The sequence below is a fragment of the Bicyclus anynana genome, chromosome 25 (genome assembly GCF_947172395.1).
Source record: "Bicyclus anynana chromosome 25, ilBicAnyn1.1, whole genome shotgun sequence".
NCBI classification, from domain to species: Eukaryota; Metazoa; Arthropoda; class Insecta; order Lepidoptera; family Nymphalidae; genus Bicyclus; species Bicyclus anynana.
Genome location: NC_069107.1, coordinates 1,210,996 through 1,225,292, shown reverse-complemented (window position 1 = coordinate 1,225,292; position 14,297 = coordinate 1,210,996). Strand labels below are relative to the sequence as shown.

At 36.8% G+C, this 14,297-nt stretch overlaps 1 protein-coding gene across 11 annotated transcripts in view; it reads right to left on the bottom strand.

Annotated features, from left to right (window-relative positions):
• Nucleotides 1-14,297, bottom strand: part of LOC112055300 (nuclear factor 1 B-type) — a 78,239-nt gene that overhangs the window by 7,236 nt on the left and 56,706 nt on the right. For 3 of the 11 annotated variants that reach the window (XM_024095335.2, XM_024095336.2, XM_024095343.2), the window contains exons 3-13: nt 13,369-13,560; nt 12,022-12,229; nt 10,588-10,659; nt 8,098-8,193; nt 7,226-7,381; nt 4,375-4,482; nt 3,175-3,296; nt 2,748-2,853; nt 1,929-2,116; nt 1,057-1,145; nt 473-561 (exon numbers count right to left, since the gene is read on the bottom strand). In XM_024095335.2, the coding sequence (XP_023951103.2) occupies nt 473-561; nt 1,057-1,145; nt 1,929-2,116; nt 2,748-2,853; nt 3,175-3,296; nt 4,375-4,482; nt 7,226-7,381; nt 8,098-8,193; nt 10,588-10,659; nt 12,022-12,229; nt 13,369-13,560 (1,426 nt within the window). The remainder of the gene's footprint in view (nt 1-472; nt 562-1,056; nt 1,146-1,928; nt 2,117-2,747; nt 2,854-3,174; nt 3,297-4,374; nt 4,483-7,225; nt 7,382-8,097; nt 8,194-10,587; nt 10,660-12,021; nt 12,230-13,368; nt 13,561-14,297) is intronic. The other 8 variants (XM_024095337.2, XM_052889276.1, XM_024095338.2 and 5 more) reach the window with 7 other exon arrangements.

The window sequence follows — 14,297 nt, the reverse complement described above, 5'->3', positions numbered from 1 at the left end:
GGTTACGATTTTGACTATAAAGATCATATCAAATGTTAATGATAATCTTCAAATCCCACTGGAACGGTAACACCATGAGCTTTCCAACTCCGATAATACTATTGAGAATATCTCGGAAGAAAGAATATCCCATAGACCGACCCAGGAGCTTGTGATCTGATTGGTACCGTACCAAAGAGTAAGTGAAATAAAATCTATTGAGACATTATACTGTGTTAATACTTCTTAAAATTGATAAATACGAGCTCATTATATCAGCCGATGGATGTCCACTGCAAGACATAGGCCTTTTGTAGAGACTTCCAAACACCATTGATCTAAGCGGCCTGCAACTAGCGACTCCATGTTATTATCTTTTTTTCTGCTTGAGTAAGTGCCGTAGCTCCTTATGGGATCTTAGCGGCGTCACCGGGGGGTTGTTATTATCTGATTACTTTGAATAGAAGGGGTTAGAGTCCATGTGTAAAATTACCATCGTCTAGCAGTTCCACGTGGTTAGGCCCCCCGGGGGCAGTCATTATGTTGAACTCCTCTTCTAGAGTGGGGAAAGGCGCATTCCATCTGAAAAAGTAATATTTATTTCAAATATAACAGCACAGTAAATTCAGGAAGTTATCACTATGAACAACTATAGAACTAAATGGATCTTAGGTATGGTTACATCTCATATTATAAAAGTTGAAAGCCTATGGTTCTACTATAGGTAAGTAAGGCAGGCCAAACGACCTGATAGTGGTAGTCGATCAGTTGGTGCGTCGTGCAATAATAATTTTTGATATTAAGTACTGTTCAAATCAAATCAAATCAAATCATTTATTTGCTAGAATGTGGTACATGTTTTGGTCTTAAAAATATTGAGTCACCTATACATTCAACTGATTGTACATTACGATAATCTGGCTAAAGCTGAAAAGGGAAAATTAGTATCAAAATACTTGCTTCTGGATCTTGCTCACGACATAACTGCTCTCCATAATAATAGACACAGCCAGGGCTAAATACCACCGCACATGCTAAAATATAACTGCTTCTAAAGTAGCAGTGAAGTCAAGTTACCTCGGCGGCGCTCTAGGGGGTGCTCTAGGCGCGTACAGCCCCAACCCACCGGGGGGTGAGCCTCCCCCCACTGACCCGTAGCTGAATACCTGCAAATATAATAAAACAAGTTCAGACATCACATTCTTAAACTACCAAATCACGTAGGTCAGTAATCTTCTTCTATAAGTGCCACTTCAGACGAAGGTCGACTGTAACTTGAACTCTGAACACTGAATTGTGTACAGAAGAATGTAAGCCCGCACTTTGAACGTTTCTAGCTTTTTTGTTGTAGCTTCAGTCTCAAAGACTCCATGCCTTGGCACCAGACAGAAGAAATAATCAAGAATTTATATTTGGTGGACTTTTAGCCTTTTGTTTTCAGCTTTTCAAATTCTGCGTTCAGCTTTCCACGTTAAAGTAGCTGATAAATCTAGAGCAAAGATTTCTCAATTCAAAACTTTATTTCTCTCTTTCAAAATTTAGCTGGTTCTAGTGGGTCCCCTGCTACATTTCTACCTAAAACGTTACCAAAAAATATTGCAAAATTAGATCTAACTATAATAATTTCCATTGACGCTGAAAAAAAGTTAAGTTGACTAATCATAAAAGTGATTCCAACACACTTTTTGATCCCATCAAAACACACAAATTTTCTTTAGGAAACTCCCAATTGGTTATGAAACTAGATACATTTTTGTGGACTCAAGCTAACGACTTGTGAACCCCCATTTTTATTGTCACGCCAAAATAGATCCCCATCGTGTCCCCATCGTGGGTAAATCTGGACCACTTTAGGAATCAAAGATCTAGACCCTAGCTAGAGGAACGTAAGAGTACTAAGGCCTCAGACGCTCCTAAGGGTGGTATGTAAATATGGAGTTTGAGCCCACCTGCTGCGGCTGCGCGTGGAAGTGGTTGAAGTGTGACAGCGGCGGGTGCGTCGGGTGCGTGGGGTGCGGCGGGTGTGGTGGGTGACAGTCGCGGTAGTGCGGCGAGCGGCGACGGGGGCTGGTGGGCGGCGACCGTAGCTCGGGCGACGCAGGGGACGCCGAGCCTACGCCCACGCCCACTTCACTCGCTGGAAACATAAATACACCTTTAAAGAGAGACGAATATCTTAACATTTCATAGATTCAGTGTGCGGGTGCCGCGACAAGCTTGTGGTAGGAAAACCTCCAAGCAGAGCCTGTGATTTGTGTAAGATTACGGGCTGCAGATCTCCAGTTTTAACTGCGTTGTTTAACCTGAACAGTCGATCATCCGAATGTAGGCAAAACTGAAAAGTATTTAATAGGTTAATTGACACTTTTTTTAAATGGTCTTAAATAGTTCATTACCGTTCTACTGGAATAAAAAAAAAATAGTTTTTAAGTATGTTTTTTACAATACGAGCCAAAACGCCTGTCGGCCATAGATTTTTTATATTTCAACTGATTCATGATGACATCCCTTACAAACGGAGCGTTTGACAAAAATCTTAGTTAACAATTAATTTGAGGTTAAGTACATTAAGTTACATTCGGAAAAATAAGTAACAGTTAAAAAGTTTGAAGTTCTAACCTCTAGTTATAAGCTCTTTAGCCTGCATACGGAGCTCTTTTAAAATCGATTAGCACTCCCCGTTTCTGATTATTTAATAATTTTGCTTGTATTCTTCTCTCACCCACTTCCACTGCACATAAATTGAGAGGAACAAAATAGGAACTTACCAGTCGACCTGATGATGGTGACAGGTCTCGCCATCGGCGGCAGCGGTGGCGGGGGGAGCATGGAGCTGGTGAAGTAGGGCTTGGGACTCCGCGATAAACTGTGGACCTGGAATTACACAATAAAACACTTGAAAGTTATCATCAATTGATCATGATTATCAGTTTACCCCTAAATTGAATGTTCACGAACGCATACATTGCTCTGTTTAGCCTTTGTTGCAGATCACGAGATACGTATTGGGTTCGAATCCTGGAACAGATTATGAAATTCTGAGCTAATGGAGCTCGTTTTTTATGCACTATGGCTTGCGTGCCTCGGAGAGGATATTCGAAAGATGGCGTTACTAATCGCTACTATTTTAAAAGAAGTTTTCTTTCAGTCGTGTTGTCTAAGGTCGGGTTTTTTCGTAAAGCCTCAAATGAATACCTGCAGTTGCTGCACGTCATTGGGCGGCTCTTGGCACACGAAGGTGACGAAGTCCCCGAGCGAGTCTTGCGGCGCGCCCTCGTATTTGCCGCCCGAGTGTTGACTCGTTAAGGCATCTGATGCTGCGAAAAAGAAATAAACACTACAATAAATATATTAACAACAGCCATTATTCTTCTTAAGTCATTATTATTATGTCAATATACTATTTAAATGCATCTGAATATACTATTTAAATGCTGTTAGTTTCAGTCAGAAAAATGCTCAATTAGTATCCTACGTAAAAAGCTATGGCGTTTTTGGTATTTTAGTATAATCAATAATTTTGATTCCTCTGCAGTTACAGATATAAAGCATAACTCGCTTTATCGGTCTCTGAGTGACTTTGGACTTTCTTATGAGGCCATTAGTTAGCGATTAAGTATCGGATTCATAGGACATCACTAACAACACACACTGTTCGGAGTATCTCATTTTCAGGCAATAAGTAACTTTGGACGAAAAATGTCGTTGAGTTTTCCGAACGCCAAGCACGAGTTGGATTATGCGGTTCACGTCTCCTTAAGATAAAGATAAATATACTTTATTTGCACACCACAAAGACAAAAACAAGTGAAATAAAAAACAAATTAAGAAAAGATCAGCATACAAAAGGCGGCTTTATCGCTAAGTAGCGATTTCTTCCAGGCAACCTTCGGTTTAGGAAAACTTAAGGACATCAGCAGGTGGCGTAAAACAAAAATAACCATAGTATTAGTAATACACATACATACAAATAATTTACATCCTAATACATAAACAATATTACACAAATACCTACAATAATGAATAAAATACATATCAAAATATACTAATAAATACCTTATATTGCCTCCTCCTTCTTGCTTACTAAAAGTTTCAGCCGATTCTATTAATTGAATACCGACTCTTTTCTGAGCAAGATTTCCATTTCAGCACTTTGTTACAATAACGTCCTTCAGCTCTTCGAAGTATGTGTCCAACTCCTTTCGAGTTGCAAACCTTAATTGGCAATGGCCAATTCAGGTTTGCGACTCTTTAACCAACTTAACTTTGGATATCATGTGGATCTTCTCATTATTGATTCAATAACGCAGAGATCCTCGAAGCGTAGCTCGTTTCATCGTTTGTTAAGTGTCTCTGAGTCTTATCAGCACAGAGCTGAGCTATGGTTGTACTGACCTGTGGGGTGTGTGTCGGTGGGCGGCGGCACGTGCTGGTAGAAGATGGTGTTGGAAGGCACCAGCGGCGCCTGCGAGCCGCTCAGCCCCGCTGAACTGTGCGGAATACCTGCAACAAACGGCCAACGTTGTTTGCCTTATTTATCCTGAATATATCCTTAATATCACAAAGTATAGGCTGGACCGGTGGATATAGGTACAAATGTACCGCCAGTGTCTTTACAGGACTGAAATTCGATACCCTAGTTCTATTTTCTTTACAAGTTAGCCCTTCAATACATTCTCACCTGATGGTAAGTGATAATGCAATCTAAGATGGAAGCGGGGTAATTTGTTAGGTGTAGGATGAAATTTCCCACCCCTTTCGGTTTCACACAACACGGCATCGTACTGGAACGCTAGATCGCTTGGCAGTACGTCTTTGCCGGTAGAGTGGTAACTAGTTCGCATTCATATTCATTTAATTTTGTTGTAATATTTTCAAAAAATTGTTTTCTCTATGTACTCGTTTTGATAAAACAACTACTTTTGGGACTTTGCCACATCCTAAAATCTGGCGTCCTAGACTCAGAACTATTTTTGGGACTTTGCCACATTCTAAAATCTGGCGTCCTAGACTCAGAACTATTTTTGGGACTTTGCCACATCCTAAAATCTGGCGTCCTAGACTCAGAACTATTTTTGGGACTTTGCCACATTCTAAAATCTGGCGTCCTAGACTCAGAACTATTTTTGGGACTTTGCCACATCCTAAAATCTGGCGCCCTAGACTCTAGACCTTGAATGCTGGTAGATCCGCTACTGAGGCGGGCTCATCACTGAAAGGTGGTGGTTCCAAAAATATTCAGTAGCAGCTCCCGTGCACCGGAGAACAAGTTAAGACGATACTTATTTTGGGCTAGCCCAACACTCACAATGACCCCGCCAATGTTGTGGTTATGTTAGGGTTAGGGTACTTGTATACATATATCTGTGATTAGGGTTAGACCAAATTTCAAATAACTTTCTCTTGGCGTGTTTTCCCATTTTAAATTATTCTGATTATGGTTGCAGTGAATTAAACTACCGCCATTTGAAGTCCATTCAAACGCAGTAACCCAAATAGCGATACAAAAAATGCGTCAAACAAAACAATCGAGAAGTCACTGACCTACACGTTGTAACCAACGTGGTAGTGAGTCACCGCGAATCCTACGCTTGCTCAGTACGGCATGTACAACACACGCGATGGACAGTGAATACTAAACAATGCATTAATCGCGTGCCTGTGACCTGTATGCTATATGGACTAACAACATGCGAGAGCTAGACATACCTCACTTTCAATTCAATCAGACTTATTTTACAAGCACTTTGAATGCTTGAGTGATAATTATAATCGAAAATTTAAATTCAAAGGACATATACAATAGGCCTTTATTATTTATATTTTTTAGGCAGGTCGATAGTATTTTTTACGGATAGAAGATTCAAATTGCTGTTTAGAAAATAATTTTCAGAATTTTTGGAACCCGCATTAATTAGATATTTTTTTTTTTGTTTCAGTCCCTTGCAAATAAAACATAGACAATACAGTAAAAGTGTTCAAACAACCAAAAAAATAACTTGAACTTTTGATTGAATTCATATCCGGTTTGGTCAATGTCATGTAATATTGTCATATTGTCAATTATGACACAAGTTAAAAAGAAACAATTACATCATAGACAGAGGAGCATGAAATAATCAAATTACATTTTATTAAATTATTTTTAAAAAAAAATTGTTCTGCTTACTTGATACTCGGATTATAGGTCCAGCCTCCATACAAAATTGGAACATGTCCTTTACGAGGGTTCCAAACTTGCTACAAGCTCATAACAAACTCAGCCAGGATTTTATTTTTGTTTAAAACCAATAATAATTAATATAATTTTGCGATTTATAAGTAGGTTCTTGGAGTATGAAGGTTCTTGGTTGAGTTTGTTGTGGGCTCTTCTCGAACCAAGATGCTATTGGAACCCTCGGAATGTTACGACTAATTATTATCACCATTAACTAGTAATATTACTTGTTGTTTCGAAAGTGCTAGTAGCCTAATTACAGACAACATATGTACAAGCCTAATTGAAATAAATGAATTTAGAATTTAAATTTGATTTTGGCGTTTAAGCAATACATATTAGAACGAAAGCCTGCAGTAGAACGAAAGAAAGCTAACACTGTCTAAATTCCATAATAAGCTACCGTAGATACTTACGAGTACCTGTGGAAGGAGGATTTGACAAATTGTCTCAATACATAAAATGAGGTATGTCCGGCTACTGCAAGCTTTCGTTCTAATATGTATTGCTTAAACGATATGTAAATTATAACATATTGTAGTAATGTGTTTAAATAAGATTGCAGTTTTCCATTTAAAAAGGTTTTTAGCCTACTTCCAAAAATGAAATTACATAATATATTCATTTATTTCAAGTAAAATATGTATCAGCACTTTTGTCAGTCAAAAGACTTGTAGCAACTTTTCGAAAACGACGTCTTTGACGAAGGATTGTCGCGAAACCAAGTAGAAACTATGTTATTCCATCCTATTCTTTCAAATCTTTCATAAATTAATTTGTTTTACTTTAATTGTTTACGCTTAAAATATATTTTTTCCTAGTTTTGACACATTTTTCTTTGATGCGCCGCATCGTGATGTCATATAGCCCACATTTTTTGTCGATAAATGAATAAATGGTAATTCAAACCAGAAGTTCCTGAGACGAGCCTTCAACCAAGCAAACAAATCCTCCAACTTTATAATATGAGTATAGGTCTTGTTAACCTCATCGTAAGTGTTAAAGAAACAGTGTAAAAAAAAAACTCACTAAAGCACTGTCCAACCAGCATGGCGGAGGGCGTGCCGCGATCGGAGGGCGGCTCAAAGGCGGGCGGCGCGGGGCTGTTGTAGCCATAGTACGTGGACTCCAGCTTGATGCCCGAGCCGCCCGGCGACTCCGAGCCTGACTCTTGGAGGATTGAGGCTGGAACATCACCACAAACAATTAAGTAAGTAACGGGCGGCGTGGGAAGTAGGCAGAGACGTCATGTGCTACACTGCCGTACATATACATTACACTGTATCTTTAGATACATAATTAATCCCCATAATCTCACGGAAACGGGGACTATAGCTTGGCAAGTTCGTTGGTTACACTCCCATGATATGCGGGCGACGGAAGGGACGCGAGTGTGAAGTCTTGTACGCGGGGCAGAGGAAAGGACTGCGCCGGTATAAGCTCGTGCGCGCGGGTCATCGCTATCCCCCTCCCGGCCCCCGTAGATTATCGGGAGTGTTACGAACGAATTTGCCAAGCTATACGCTGGTAAAAACGCGTGTTTGTTTGTTGGTAATAAACTTATACCTTGTGCAACTGAAATCACTACGATCTGATCTACATCTGGACATAACAATATCAGATGTAGTGAATTTGTTGTTAAAGAAATAATCTTAATGAAAAACTATCGCCTTTAAGAGAGCACTCATTAACTTGCATATTTATAAACATGGATTGATAGTTAAACCTCAATTTTCTTCAAAATTGACCTAATCATTACTATTTAAAGTTCACTTCAACTATAGTAATGATTAGGTCAACTTTACTGTGACGAAAATTGATGTCTGGATCTTTCATGTTTTTAAATAAACCCGCATGTTCGACAAATTATAAAAACAAAAGATTATGAATAAAAAGCTCACCTTTTGACAGCTTCCACAGTTCCTTCGAGGAGAAGACACCGGTCGCTAAAATGATATCGTTGCAAATAACACCGTTGTATGGGTTATGGGTATAGCCTGTAACCCACCATTGGTTATAATATAACAAGATTTTATCAAAATATACCACCATACAAGTAATGGATCACAAAAGTTGGGATAACTAATTCGGTGAGGCCTACCATCCACGTATTAATATGACAATGGTACACACTTTTCTGGTATAAATGTTAAACAAAATCATTCAAAACAAAGTGATTATTTTATAAAAGAAAAAAATAAATATATTTTATCATGTTTGTAAGTTAGAACATAAACTAATTCATTTATTATATTTAGTACCAAAATATCATAAACAAAGTGATTATAATTTTTACTGCATCGGATACATATATGTTCTCGATTCAGTAAAAGTTAAAAGTGTCTAAAGACTCACCATTGTGGTTTATGAGTTGATAGTAGGCCTACAACACTAAAGGGATATACTACATAAGTTTACAGAAATAATACAAAATAATTGTATTTACATTGACGTTGAAACAAATTGTAAAATTAAAAGGGAGCTAAAATACGATTACATACTATGGTCATAATCTAACAGTAATAGACGAATATTTAATCAATGCTATTTTAAAAGATGTTATTCATGATATTATATTGAATTTCATTATATTAAAAAATAAATAAACATAGTAGATACAAGCAACAAAATAAATCAACTCGAATACGTACTCATAATACACGAATAAAGACATACAATAAATAAATAGAAGATTAATTAGAAACAATGTAATATAAATTAATACATTGTGATAGATGATAAATCAATCAACACGACCATTATGTCGATGATTTATGCTTTAGCATAGATAATAATAAAAATAGCAAAGTTGTTTTAGATTTTACTAATAAATAATGGTCTCTTAAAATAGCATTGATATTAATTCAGTTTACTATGTATCTCTTAACAAACGTTTTCAAAAATCAAAATTGCATGACATTTAGCGTTAAAAAGATTTTAAATCTTTTACACATTCAGTTATTATATTTTTCTTGATTTTAAAAGATCATGCAACAGAAGTATATATTCTTACTTCTTAATGTATATATATTCTTACTTCTTAATATATACAAACTATATATTAAGAAGTAAGAATATTTCTCTATTATAGCATACCTTTCAACAAATAGATCGTTTGAATAATTTCGAAAAATTGTATTGATGCTAAATATCATACTTCAAACTATAAATAACCCAAACGGTGTGAAAAGATACATAGTAATAACAACATTTTAAAGAGTGAAAGAGAAGGAACACCGACTACAATGCATTAATACGAAAAACAATCGAGCAACACCAAGAAATCTGAAAACACCAACGAAAGCATGAGGTGCAAGCCAATGCTGGGATTATTACAATTTTCAAAAAATGACCAAAAATGCACGAAACTAAAATGGTGACCACATTGTGCAAATACCAATTAAAAGAGTCTCTCTTCAATTTGACAAATTATGGCGAAGAATGGTGCTTTTTTACTTAATTTAAGAATTATCATTTATTCATTACAATAATTATTACATTATTATTAATAGTAATACAGCTTCAAATATTACTTCGCCGCTTTGGTATATCAACGACCATTTTGCCCGAGAAGTGATAAAAGCCTTTCAATTGCAAGCCGTTTTTGAAAGAACCACGGGAAAGAACTGCCTGAAAATCCTAAAGCTTTATGAATTAAACGGCTTGAGTTAATTCGTCACTGCGTGAGCACCGCCTTCAAAGTTATGAGAAGACATATGCGATGTTGTTTTTCGCTTTTTATTAGTTTATTTTTGTGATTCTGAAATCGGTTGAATTTTTTGTTAAAAGATTATATTTCTCAGTTTTTAGTGTCTCCTAGCATATTGAACAAAATCGCCACAGTACGGGTGATTTCGTTATTTTCATTTTAACACAAACTGACTGAACCGATTGAAATTTAAATATGACTAATCTGGAAGCATACTCTTTCAAACAACAAATAGTTTTCAAAAACTGCTTAAGAAATGACAAAATTATGAGGTAACAAACATTAAAAATTTAAAAAATAAAAAAACGTACTCATCAAATTGAGAACCTCCTCCCTTTTTTTTTGAAGTCTGTTAAAAATAGCTTATTTTAAGTATTTTAAATTAGAACTATCATCGTGACACTCATGCTTACATAGTTGTTCATTTATAACTTCCAACAGACACATGGCGGATAAAAAATATAGATTGATTGATTGATGATTGGAATTGAATTCTTGTAGAAGTTCAACAAGAATTAGTAAATTAAATGACACACGCTGTTTCGCTAGATATCGGTTCAGATTAACAAGCAAAAACACAGAATAGAAAGGAGATAAGGAAGAAGATAACAGAGAAACGCAAAAGCACCATTCTTAGCCAAACGACACGAACACGTCACGATACCGACGCGAGCCGGTTTACCTTTGTTCTTAGCCTCGTGTTCATTCTCTTTGTCCCTATTAGGGTGCGGAGAGAGAGACCCGCTTAGGATATCTGAAACATATCGGTTATATGTACGAACATTAAAACATAATGACGAATTTAATCACAAAGGAAATGTTAACAAACATGTTAACGAACAGCTGAGTAACGAATAGTAGAACTTAAACATAAAACATACATATTAGCTAACGATTGTAATATTTGTAATACCAGTGTTGATTTATATGAAATTATTGACAGTATATCTATAATCCAAAATATAGATCAAAATTAAATTTAACTGATTTTGTTGGACGTTAATAATATAGCAAATGTTAGAAGTAGATTAGAAGTAGATTTTCAATTTTTTGCGCGTAGTTTTTCAAGAAATTCTCAGATTTAACACAGTAGAAGATTATCAACGCAATAAATGGCCATCTTACACATCATAAATTAACAGTTAGAAAAAAGGAAGTAATTATTGTGTTTTTGATCAAAGTTACACAAGAAAAAAAAAATAAACAAGTGAAATACAAAATTAACAAACATTTCATTTTTCATTTCTATTTTTCGGTTTGTACCAATTCGTATACAACTTTTTTATGTCATTTATATAACGATAAACTACGTATTTATTCATTTTATCATAAATATAATCTAATATGATGATGAATATGATATATAAACTGAAACATCTATGAATCGGCAACTAGGCAAAATTAGATGGTGGGTACAGAATTAATGAAAATCTCTAAGTCAGATTTAGCAAAAGGTTTTGAAAAATAAAGGAAACTACAATCTTGATTAAGGTATAAGATGCATTTAAACACTAACACCGGTATTACGGGGTATGTGCAGACACAATACTTTTAGAATCTATAATCGGTATTCTAGTTGTTTCTATTGGAGATAATCTGGAAAAAAAATGTTGTTACTAGACAAGGTGGAAGAAAAAGACCACGCGCGCGCATTCCGATGCGTTGGTTTGGCCAGTTTACTGCGATGTGACATCAGTAGTTTCCATGGCAACTTCGTTGTTAGTGACATTTTATTTTTAGCATCCCATAGAAATAAAGTTCAAATTCTAATAAAACTTGTTAAAAGCGAAATCACAACCCCGGGCCGCACCACACTCGAGTCCACTGATATTCTCCGTATAGAATGAAGAAGAAGAATTACATAGAAGATATTATATAGAAGAAGATGGACAAACAAGATGATTTATGATTGAATCGGATCGTTCAGACGTTGTTGCTTGAATACATAGACGAAATAAATCTAATAATATATAAATAAATGCTAAAAATAAAAACATTGACCCTAATAAAAGTTATCACAAAGCGTTGTACGAAGACGCTAAAAGTATTATATCTGCCCTCAAACAAAAGTTCACAAAGCATTGTATATGGGAACAAATATAATTGAGCGAGTGACCTGGCAGACCGTCGCTCCCATTACCATAGCTGTTGATGAAGTTGGCGAGGTAGAGGTCAAGCTCTCGCACAGAGACGTTGATGTGGTAGGGGTTGACGCAGAGGCCCGGCTGCGTGCACTCCGGATGTTTCTCTAGCCTCTCCCCGTCTGTGCTCTCTAGGGGTATCGCTTTAAACAGTATCACCATTACTAAGTCTAACCGCCACACCTGGAAATGAAAATGATACAAATTAATTTCATTTGAATTGACAACCTACTAAAATTATGGTACGAGTATATCCATTTTCTAAGAGATTTTGAAATCAGGTTCTGGTTCATTTATTAGTTTAGTTCTTTTTAAGAAAGGCATATATAACCAGTTACCAAAATAGTAGGGCTATGCCCTAATTTTCAATGTAGCTTATAAATTACTTTTTCTATACATTCTTTTTTATCTTGTAAAATATCGGTGTGACCATATTTTGGTTATTCATATGGATTTCGTGTGCATTCACAAATATAATGTTTACAGTTTCTGCTATACGAAATACTTAAGTAATAATCAGCGAACGTTCGCGACTTCACATGTCGCAAAATCCGTTCTTAGCAGCCGTCTACTCCTCCCTGCTAAATTTCATCTTTGAACATCAAGCGGTTTTCGATATATTATAATGAGTGACTTTTCACTTTTAAAAATGAGTCTGGTATTAGCGTGTTGTGGTGAAGGAAGACATCGTAAGGAAACCTGCATACCTGAGAATTTTCTTAATTCACTACGTGTGTGAAGTCTGCCAATCCGTATTGGGCCAGCGTGTGGACAATTAGCCTAACCCCTCTCATTCTGAGAGAAGACTGGTTAGTCTATTGACATGTTACAATTTAACTACGGAATATTTCATTTTCAAGTCAATCAAAGGTTAAAGTTCTTTAATTATTAATTTAGGGCAAAAAGTTTTCTATACTAATATTATAAAGCTGAAGAGTTTGTTTGTTTGATTGAACGCGCGAATCTCAGGAACTACTGGACCGATTTGAAAAATTCTTTCAGTGTTAGATAGCCCATTTATCGAAGAAGGCTATAGGCTATATATTCTCCCCCTATTCCCCTATTTCCTAAACAATTTTCTACAAATTATGGCGAAAAAAGTGTTATCATCCCTTTTTTTAAGATGGCAGCCGGGAGATAAGGGTGGCGACCCCACAAACTTGAGGTTAAGCTTCTATTGACCACACACAAATGCCCAAAAATAAAATTGCGTCCTCTAAAAAATGCAAAGCTCATGTAACATTCTGTGGACTAGGTGCTCATCAGTGAGCCGAATATGAGTTGATAATGATGATGATTATAGTATTTAGTACTTCACGTACCTTATCAGCTTGCCTCAAGCAGTCTATCCGCCTCATCTTGCCCTTCTGGTCAGGGTTGGAGAGCACGCACACAGCGGGCCTCTTGCCCGTGATGCTCAACACGAAGTCCTCCCGGCAGTCCTGCGTGATGTCCTTGCGGAGTTTCCCCAACAGCCGTGACGCCCATTTCTGTTTCACTTCTGCTTTTTCATTCTGAAAATGTTTATGATGGAAATGTTAATATACTGGCGAACAAGCACCAACGTCTACTAGATTTCCTTTATTTATTGACAATTAAACTATTGGTTTTACAGCCCTGTGCCTCAAAGAGCAAGTGAAGCTCTGGTTATTATCATTAAAATGTGATACAGAATGAAACACTATCACCCTATGGCTACCAACCCGCATTACAGCAGCAAATTTCAAATCCCTTCTACATGGAGTAGGAGGCATGCCTTTTTTCGTTGCTACGAGCCTCTTTGATACTGATGGACTGCTATTCCTAGCTATTGAACATACTGTACTTATTTGACAAAGCTTTAAAGCAAGAGGAGGTTTTTTTATTTAATGGCCTTGACTGCAACCTCACCTGATGCCTGTCTAAGATCGAAGAGTTACTAGTCTTGTCTACTCATCTAGCGGTTTTTACGCGGTATCGTACCGGAACGTTTAATCTCTTGGAAGTACGTATTTGCCGGTAGGGTGGTAACTAGCTACCACCGATACCACGAGACCTAAGCCAATTCAGAAATTATAAAAAAAACTTGAGAAGTGTCAAAGGACACCCCGATGGAACGTAGTTCGCTATAGTTATCATCGCTGGAGCTCACCAGTTGTCTTCAGGTCACGGCTTACAACTATAGCAAAAAGTGTCGTTACAACTTTTTGGTCTTAATTTTTTCCGGCTAGCCCCTTTTCGCAACGCACGTTATGGAGCTTCGTTCCAAAAC